At 37.7% G+C, this 10,171-nt stretch overlaps 1 protein-coding gene across 1 annotated transcript; it reads right to left on the bottom strand.

Moving 5' to 3' along the window:
• Positions 1-3,245: 3,245 nt before the first annotated feature.
• LOC100706043 (arachidonate 12-lipoxygenase, 12R-type) lies at positions 3,246-10,063 on the bottom strand. Its single transcript, XM_019359968.2, has 14 exons — positions 9,840-10,063; positions 9,418-9,622; positions 9,175-9,256; positions 8,801-8,923; positions 8,614-8,717; positions 8,199-8,365; positions 7,942-8,085; positions 7,102-7,305; positions 6,869-6,955; positions 5,973-6,142; positions 4,762-4,883; positions 4,538-4,638; positions 4,024-4,194; positions 3,246-3,869 (listed from the first exon to the last, which is right to left on the bottom strand). Exons 1-14 carry the CDS (start codon positions 9,990-9,992, stop codon positions 3,690-3,692), a joined length of 2,013 nt encoding a protein of 670 aa, XP_019215513.1. The 5' UTR covers positions 9,993-10,063; the 3' UTR covers positions 3,246-3,689.
• Between the last annotated feature and the right edge of the window lie 108 nt (positions 10,064-10,171).

Below are 10,171 nucleotides of genomic sequence, written 5' to 3'. Positions count from 1 at the left end.
GGCGAACGATAAACAAATCACCAGTGACTCAAGACTTTTAAAAAGAACAACTAATATAATTCACTTACTAGTAACAAGTGTGGCTGTGAGATCACCAGATGAATAAGGGTCATTCTGTCGCAAATCAACCAGCCAGCCTTTTGCTTTACTGTCTCTGATTTGGATGAAAAGCTTATGGTAGAAAATTTACTGTAGATTTTTAGCTTTGTATATTTTTTATGAATATTTTTATATAAGATATTGTGTTTTGAAATGGTATGTTAAATGGGACATTCAAACAGGTTGTTTTTTGTTTTCCAATATGAATAACTCAAAGACAATTAAAGATAACATCAAAAGTTTTTACTGGTCTTTCTTGCCAAGTATTGGTTTGTTAAAATATGAAAAAGGTCCAGCATTTTTGTAAAAGTCACATATATGAGTATACACTAATAAAAAGCCAACCTTCAAGTTTCAAAAGACAACCAGAGACAATTTTTTGAATGATATATAGTTAAATTAACCAATAATGTAAAATAAAAAATGGAATATTTTTAACCTGAAGGTCTTTCACAAAAACCATTCAATTTTCATGCTGGATTAAGCAAATATAACAATGTGTACCACAAAAACAAAAATATCCTATCCAGGGACAACACAATTCAGGTGTTTCCAGATGGTACTCTAATTATAACTAAAAATAATAAGTTTGTTAAATATGTGCATATTTTTTAATTGCAATACCTACTCTACCTTCTTTTTGAGAACTACTGCAATGAGGATTCAGGTTAAAATATACATATATAAATATATAGTAAGAGGCAAAACATGCATGTATTTCTGGGGTGGCCAACTCCAGGCCTCAAGAGCTGGTGTCCTGCAGGTTTTAGATATCACCCTGGGTCAACACACCTGAATCAAATGATCAGTTCAATACCAGGCCTCTGGAGAACTTCAAGACATGTTGAGGAGGTAATTTAGCCATTTAAATCAGCTGTGATGGATCAAGGACACATCTAAAACCTGCAGGACACTGGCTCTCAAGGCCTGGAGTTGGCCACCCCTGGTGTGTAATAAAAAATATTTTCTATTATTAAGTTATAACTAGAATACATATAATTAGGCTGGGAAAAGAGTAGTTCAGTTGCTAAAATCAGTTGATTTGTGCAGGAGGACAAAAATAGTGGCACAGTCTGTATCGTGGATATAGACTTTTGTTTTTATTTATTTTAATCCTGCTAATACAAGTTCTGCTCTTTGTAACCATCCACACAGACAGCATGCTAATGCTAAGCTAGCCAAGAACCCAACGTGATGTTAAATCTGAGAGAAAGATGACCCCCAGCCCAGCAGCCAGACCCTGAACTTTAAAGGGGTAACTAACTGATTGGTAGTCAGGCTGCAGCCTCTGTTTCTATCTGTTCATGTTTCTACAGTAGAATCACTGTGACAACAGCTTTGTAGTATCTTTGTGCTGGTTTTCATCTTTGCTTTGTCCTGTTAGCTTTGCGTTCATACCAAAATACTAAGGCATATGTCCTCATTAGGATAGGGATTTATGCAAGTGTGTGGGACTGTAGCCTTTATTATGTTATATGGTTTATTATGTTTAATGGTAATTACGACACAATGCATTTCAGGTCATTTCATTTATGTCAACAAGAAAAAGGTTGTAACATTTTAGGAGTTATATAATAATTAATCAGTTGAAAAAAGAATCGAAACACAAAGTTTATATATATATATATATGTATATGAACACACATATACATAAGCATATATGCTACAACAGGAGTTGTTACTTTTGTCCTAAAACTGAGACTACATTTGACATTTGAGCTCACCAAAACTGGACAACTGGAAAAACGTTGACCAGTCTGATGAGTCTTTCTGCTGTGGGTAAATATGAAAGCATGGACCCATCCTGCTTTGAATCAACAATTTCAGCTGCTGGTTGTGTAACAGCATGGGATATATTAATGGAGAGAAATATGCCTCAAAGTCACTGCAAATGCATACGATATGATCCACAAGCATAAACCAAGATTTATAATTTTGTACAGTGATTTGTTTGTGACTTTTAAAGGAATCACAAATGCGAGGTCCAATTCACACACAAATACGACGCAATTTGGCCACAAGTAAAACTATTTTACAAATGTGTATGAATGCCAAGCGTCATGTCTGGAAAAAAACAATGACCCTAAGCACACAGCCAAGATAACAAAGGAGTGGCTTCAACACCACTCTGTTAATGTCCTTGATTGGCCCAGCCAGAGGCCAGACTTGAACCTGATTGAACATCTCTGGGGAGATCTGAAAATGAATGTGCACTGACACTCACAGCTAACCTGAGCTTGGGCGGTTCTGCAAAGAGGAATGGGAGAAACTGTCCACAAATAGGTGGACAAGCTTGGAGCATCATACTCAAAAAGAGTTGAGTCACTAAAGCAGTGTTTCCCAACCACCGTGTCTTGGCACATAGGTTTCACCTGATTGGTACTCTAAGCGACCAGCCTGAGTAATGGGCAGAACAATTATGTTCTCTTCCACTAGAGGGCAGTACAACTTCTTGCTCCAATTAAATGTGTTGCCAACTGCCAGTAAAACAGAAGAAGAAAATACATAGTCATGAGACAATGAAGCACGTAATAGCAATAGATTAATATTTGAAAACAAAAAGTAGCCAATCTCACCTGGGACCTGGAGAAAATTCTGACCCAGATTAAGGCCCTAGCATGAATAGTGGTCAGAAGAAAGCAAAAATGTTAAAAATACTGGGGACAAATACTGGGGACAAACTGAGTCAATTCCGCTATATCTGGTGCATAGGGGAAAATTGTCAATATGCTTTTTGTGACATTTTTGTTTAGTGGTGTGCCGCGTGATTTTTCTAATGTGAACATATGTGCCGTGGCTCCAAAAGGTTGGGAAACACTGCACTAAACCATAGAAAAAAAAATGTTTGCATGAATGGGTGTGAATGGGTGAATGAAATGTGTTGTTTAAAGCGCTTTGAGGGTTCAGGCAGAGCAGAAAAGCACTATATAAAAACTAGTCCATCTACCATTTAGATGGACTGTATATTATAAATTACAGCTAATTTATAGCAATTAGAATTAACAATATACAACAAAACTAGAATTTAAAAATGATTCTACAAAGAAATGTAGAAAGTGCACGTTAGCTAAAATAATGCTTTAGACAGAGTTTAGGATGTTAATAGTATACCAGACACCAAATAGCTGTTCCAAAAAATAAATAAATAAATGAACAAAAAAACCCTTTATTGTGTTAAGGCATAAAAGCGTAAAACAGTGCTCATTTTTGGTGAATTAAACAAAGTTCAAGGACTAATTCAATAATGGAATTACAATGCTTGTTGATTTGGGAGTAACGCAATATATTTCTAATGAATAAAACAAATCTGTGTGGGAGAAACACAACAAAACATTAAAATAATGAAAATATAAGCAATGAAATTTGGTAAAGTTTTAGTAAGACTCTGAGTCAGAGCAGACACTCTCATAGAGTGATGAAAACGTTACCCAGACATATTTCAACAGATAAGTAAAAATCGCAAATCAGCATACAATGATCAGAAGCAGTAAGTTCATTGCGCCATTTCATCAGTAAAACTCAGAACTTAAATTTCTTTCCCTGCTGTCGTTTGAAAAGGAAGCTAAATTTGTCTTCTTATCTTCTAATATTTAAATGGCCACACTGTTTTCTACCAGTGCTGGATCCATGTAGGTGTATGGCACTTTTAAGTGCTTGTTTCTGGCTTTGATGGCTCCACTCAAAGTTTCAAGCTCCGTCTGAAAATCCTTTATCATCTTGCGGGGAATCTCCTCAGTGAAATGGTCCTCTGGGTAATGGCCAAGAGGGACCTAATGAGAACAGTGATACATTCAGTTTTTCTTCAACAACATTCAAATTTTTCTCAATATGTCAACATTCTTGCATGCATATGTAATTTTTTTTTCACAAAAATTTACTGTAAACATAATTTCTGACATTCTTAATGAAATCTTTGCTGCTTACAAAGTCACTGGACTGCTTGCTGAGGAGCCACACGGTGGCCATGCCCTGAACTGTTACGTTGACATCAGGGAAGGTGGCCAACATCGTGGCCTCGCTTGTCGTCCCCTTTGTGGTCGGTGGTGGGAGTTGCAGGGAGATGGGAGTGTTGGGCATCCAGCCAGCATAGTCAAACTGTATTTAATGAATAAGTAAAGGATAACTGATTTACTAAGATTAATAAGCATAGTTTTTAATTCTGTCTTTGTTTTTTAATATTGTTGTTACCTTCCTGCTGTTGTACGGTATGATTTACAATTATTTACATTTTCCCTTTGCATGACAATGAGTTCATTTGATTTTGGGAGAAATGTTTCATCAGCTACAACTTGTCAGTAACATGACTGAGTATAAAAAGAGCGTCTTAGGGAGGCATGTGATGTTTTTTATGTTCTATTGTGAATAAAATTGGGGTTTTTGAGATTTGCAGATCATTACATTGATCGTGTTTTTATTGACACTGTAAACTGTGCCTCACCTGTCCACAGTTCACAGCTGCATGCTGGGCTGAGCAGGTGTAGATCACCATGGTGACAAACTTGATCAACTCAGTCACGCTGGTAAATGTCTGAGGAATTCCTGAAATAACAGCATCACTTAAATTCATTTAGGTTTAGGTCAGGCTAGGTTTAGGTTGCAATATATAGTATGGAGAAATCACCACTATCATCATAATAATTGAAGATAGTAATTGAACCCCACCTGTTTCTGCTCGAGAAAGGAACCCGTGTTCAAAAATGTCCAAAATCCACTTCTGAAGTTCAGAGTCCTGCTCGACGTCGCTGTCACTCTTGTAGTAGTAGCTGAGCATTCCCTGCACAAACCTTTGAGAAATGGGAATACACTGTGTAAAACATGTTTTTATTATTTGTACACAAACTGCTCCAGGATTATTTAAATAATAAAAAATTGTATTTGCCCTAATTCTTTTGTTTCAAAAACTACATAAAAATAAATGGCACAAAGTACTTTTCCTGATTAAAAATAGGGAGGTTACAGGTTCACGATCAACACACCAAGTGTTTATAATTTAACTTAGTGAAGGTAGGCTTCTGTAAGTATCAGACACATCTCTCAGTTTAGAGGCAGTTTAGAGTTTCAACAGAAATCTAAATGTTGTTTAATAAGATCAAGGCAGGCTGTACATGTGGCGACAGCTACTGGTATACAAAGGGACATAACTTGTTTAAACATACACTATTAAAGAACAGGCTCAGGATACTCTTGCAAAACAGAGTCTAGATCTCATAAGTTTTACTTGTTGGCCAATGAAGGTTAAAAAACAGACTAACTGAAGAAACTGATGCAAGGAAAATGTTGGCAAAGACTAGAAGAAGAGGTGTTTTGCAAGCTACACTGAGATGTGACTCCACAAAAGAAAGCTTTTGCAATAAAACAAAGAAATCTAGTTAAAAAAGGTACATAGAAAAGAACATATCTCTGTCCTTTTCTGTCCACATTGGAGATTTGAAATAATATTAATGACAATGATAACAAATCAGTTAGCCAGCACAAAGACATCTCTTAATTCAATTCCTTCACCAATGAAGACCATAAATACAAAAAATACAAAAAACAAAAAGCAAACAGACAATGAGATAAATGCTTTACACCATGTGCTTTACACGCTGTGCTTTACACGCTGTGCTTTACACACTGTGCAAAGAAATTGTCATTGTTGTCTTTTGCAAAGGGAAGTTTGTTATTACTGTGTGCTCAAATATATGACTTTACAGGAGGCTTTTATTTATTGATTTTCATATTTTAACCAGCCAATACTGTGGAGAAAGACCAGTTCAGTTTTTTATGCTGATTTAAGATAGGATGACCCATTATTTACAAACTCTGAATTGCTGCAGCTTGATGGCATCATTAGGAGAAAATCAAAATCAAAAGAAAAGAAAGTGTGGTACCTGTGGATGATATCCCAAACTTTTAGGCCATCATCCCTGTAGTAGAAGTTTGGCACAGCCTCCACGCCACGTTCAGCAATGTCATCTGGTATGCAGAGGGAGCTGTAGGTTAATGAGGACAATGACCTGTCCAGGATGGTAAACATGCCCTCTCCACCTGATGATGCAAACTAGAGAACGGGTAGCTCACAGTTAGAGACAAATGTTGTACATGACACTGAAGAAGAAACAGTTATTTTTGTGCCTCTATTCTTAGCGCACATTAAAAAAAAAAATTCAAGTGTTGTTGCATTTTGAGAAGAAAAATATTTTGAGTGAAGAGAAGTTTAATATGAGTGAACAAAATTCATTGCTGCGTGCAAGAAATGTATTTCAGTGTTTGCTATTATCCATTTACACACACAATAACAGCCATGCTCGCTCGGTTGCTGGCATTTGCTCTTGCTCAGATCTCTGCTCTGTGTGCTGACGGACATCTGTAGACCTGCTCTCAGTGCGTAGGGTGCAGAGATGTTGAGAGCACGCTCAACTCTCTGTACACTGTTATAAATGTGCCACAAAACCAACCAATCACAGACTTGGATGCAAAAATTCTGATTGGCTGTTTTGGTCTCCAATCAGCTCGCTAGCTACAGCATTCCAGAAACACTGTCCAAAGTGTAGCTAAATCCAGTGGAGTGGTTTGGTTTAAACTAGATTAAAACCAACAATGGAATTAAATTTTTTTATATTTTATAATAAAATAACATACTTATCACACATACTGCATGCAGCAGTTAATTTTGTTTGGTCAAATTAAACTTTTCTTCGCTCAAAGTAATTTTCTCCTCAAAATGCAACATTTGCACTTGCGGAAACATTTTTTACGCCATAAGTGTGCTGGTCTTACTGCATACCTGAGTGAAATTGCCAGTGTCAGAAATTAGAAGACGCCGAGCTAAGAAGTTGATCTGCAGAGTGTAGCGTGTGTGAGGTTTGAGGAGCTGAGGGAAAGAGGGAACTCTGTTAGTGACATGATTGGGGCAACACTTCATTTTATTGTCCACAACCAGCCGTTATGGACAAATGCTTTCCACACCATTGAAATAATGGCATAAAACAAACTGAGGTTTCAGCAAACGTCAGTTACCTTGTACAGAGGATGCACCATGGGCACGTTGCGCAGCAGTGACACTGCAAAAACCTCAGCCAGCAAGTGCGTGCGCAGAAGGTGAACATTGAGCTGATGCTCATTGAAATCTGCACTTCTTACAAAAATCTTGGCGATCAACCAGTCGTACTCAGAATCAGTAGGAAGAAAGATTGGATTGTCATCTGATGGAATCTGCTTCAGCTACAGAAGGACAGGGCGGAGTAGTCATTTGATACAGATGATCAAGTATACTCCTACAATCAAGTACTGATCAAGGCTGATGAAATTTCAGTTACTGTTCTATGTTTGACAAGTTTATCTTTAAAGTTTGATACTCTGCTGTTCCCTTATGGGGAATTTCCACTGAATCCCTTCTAACAGAGAACAGCTTTACATGTTGCTTTTAATTAGTTTTTACTGACGCTATCTCTCCCTGCTCAGTAAATATATTGCATATTTTGCATGTCTTTCTGTACTGAAAGAGGGATCTCTTTTGGCAAACTGTGTGAGTGTACTGTACAGAATGAACTCTGATGGCTGTTTGTGATTTTGGCGTCATAAATGAAACCGACTTGATTTATGTACGTGTCAGACTCTGCATTCAGCAACCTGGATACTGCTATGGGATGAACTTTTTTCACAAGGCTAAGGCTCAGCAAAAACACTTCACAGCTGGTGTTCAGATATGGTACTAGCTATGGTTGCAAATAGCATATCCTTTTATTTTGATTTGACAATGATGTTGTACATGAACAATTGCTTTACACATTAACAGGTGTGCTATCTCTACTGATAAGCCGATAAATACACAAACTTAAACCTTACTGTCTGAATTACCTGAATGGCAATCGGCATCAGCTTATCATCAGGAGTTTTGTGGAGCAGGATGAGAGGAGCCATCAAGTACTGCTTCTTCCCATTGATGGTGTTTGCTTTCACTCCATCCAGACGCTTGTAGTCACACAGGAATATGTTCCCTTTCTGTTTGAAAGTTCAGGATATTGCAACAGTGTGGATATAACATTTATTCAGTGACTGTACAAGTTCAATTATTTGACAAAAATCAATTTATTATAAAGAATTCAGATGATCACCTTCATTTCATCTGCCAGGCTGCACTGGCCATGGGGAAAGACCATGTCATCAGTGACGGGGAAGTTACTGGGCAGGGCTGTACAAAGCTGAATCAACATGGGGTTGACACCATTTAGAAACTGGTAGCCAAAGAAAGCATCCTCTTTCCAGTGTTCATGAACATATTCTGTGAAAAAGAAACATTTAACTTATTATTTTTGAAACTGTGAGCTACTAAATTCTGCTAAATTTCTGAATTAATGCCAGAAGTTCAGGGTCTGAGAGTCTTCATTACGTGAACTGTAAAAGAAAAGTCAGATTTCTCTGGTAAGAATATATATGGTTTACAGAACAGGCTGCCCAATATTCAGCTCATTATTGCATAGAGTGCATACTGTATAAGGACTCCATTATGCTATGATGTTAGTACAGTACCTGATATTTCAGTCTTTTTGCAGCAAAACACTCGATTGATGCTTTCAATATTATCCCACTTCTTCTTACAGTTATCCAGTCCCTTCAGCTTCAGCTCAGTCAGTCTGAAACACATTCATCTTACTTCAGTAGATACTTAATATACTTTTGACAAGTAAAGAGAAAAATATATATAACAGATGTTCACCCTGTGGAAGCAGTGTAGAGAAACTCTGTAGTTTTGGTGAAGGAGAACTGAACCTCATATGGCAGTGACGATGGGTTTTCTGCCTTCATGGAGTGAGGTATTCCCTCTGCATATGCATCCCAGCTGAGGAAACAAAGAAACAGCAAAGTGATGAGGAAGTTAATTACAGTATGAGATGATATACTTTCTCTCTGCAACATATGCAGTAGTTTAATTTCTTTTCATTAATCCCAGCAGACAAAGAATATGCTGTAATGCTTCATTTTAAGGTTAAATATCATTAGTATTAGGATATTCAGCTATAACTGGAGAGCATTTGTATTCCAGTTTCAGGAGCTGTAAAGCTAAAACGTGTATAAGCTCTGAATTCTCACCGATAGTCTTCCTCTCGCTGATGAATCTCCTGCTGCCGACTGTACCTGCCAAGATGATGGTTGTCTTCAAAGATTCTCAGAGCTATAAAAAAAACAGAAAGAAAGAAAGAAAGAAAGAAAGAAAAATGGTTTCCTGTGAATTTGGTATATTGGAAAACTGCTTTAGTCTCATTACAAAATTTTTGTCGTCCTCACTGGTTTGTAACTACAGAACAAGATTTAAGATGAGCACATTTCCCAAACCTTTTCCATCCCTGAAGCGGTGCACCTTGCTATCAGTGATCCAGCGGTAGATGGGAAAGCTGTAGATGTCTCCTTCAGGGGATTTCACTTCCACCTTGGCACAAAACCAAGCGTCCTCCGGGAACAGTGGGAGAGACTGTTTGTCTAACTCTATCAGCACAAGATTTCCAAGGGAAGTGGAGCAGGACACCTTAAACTTTGATACCTAAAGAAATGACATAGCAGTTTGTGCTGAGCTGTAACACTCCAGCAAACAATTCCTCTTATAATTTACTGTGGTCCATGAAGTGAACTGTTTGCTTTGACCATCTTGATGGTGATAGATTTCCCTTATTTCCCCCCAAAATGATTTCATTTGTGTATCATCTCATACAGGAAACCTGAGAAACATTTAATCATGAAGATGCATATTTCAGACTTACGGCTCCTCTGACGAAGGATGAAGCCCCTTTCAAGCCCATGAGCCACGTGCGATCACTCTCCCCATCTGTGCCCACCAGCTTAATGAAGACATTGTTAAGAGTAGTGGAATTAAGGATATCGCCAGTGAATACAGTCACTTTATACTGCACCATTTTTCCTCTTGAATGTGGTCAGATCTTAGTGGAGAAGTTTCTTGGAATAACTACTCTGTCAGAAGTTGCCCCCACAATCGTCTCTTTTTATTAACACATTTTAGTGGGAGTGTCCAGGTATTTGCATCTGGTAGGTATTGTGTTGAAATGTTGGACATGTGTGAGCAACTGCTGCAACC

This window comes from Oreochromis niloticus, linkage group LG6 (genome assembly GCF_001858045.2).
Source record: "Oreochromis niloticus isolate F11D_XX linkage group LG6, O_niloticus_UMD_NMBU, whole genome shotgun sequence".
NCBI classification, from domain to species: domain Eukaryota; kingdom Metazoa; phylum Chordata; class Actinopteri; order Cichliformes; family Cichlidae; genus Oreochromis; species Oreochromis niloticus.
Note: the sequence above shows the minus strand (reverse complement) of the source record. Positions and strands in the feature narration are given on the sequence as shown.

Coding starts and splice junctions, on each gene's coding strand:
- LOC100706043 (XM_019359968.2), bottom strand. CDS start 9,992: ATGGTGCAGTATAAAGTGACTGTATTCACTGGCGATATCCTTAATTCC. Junction 6,956..7,101: donor TGGTGCATCCTCTGTACAAG/GTAACTGACGTT, acceptor TCTTTCCCTCAG/CTCCTCAAACCTCACACACG. Junction 4,639..4,761: donor CCTTTCTCGAGCAGAAACAG/GTGGGGTTCAAT, acceptor CTGTTATTTCAG/GAATTCCTCAGACATTTACC.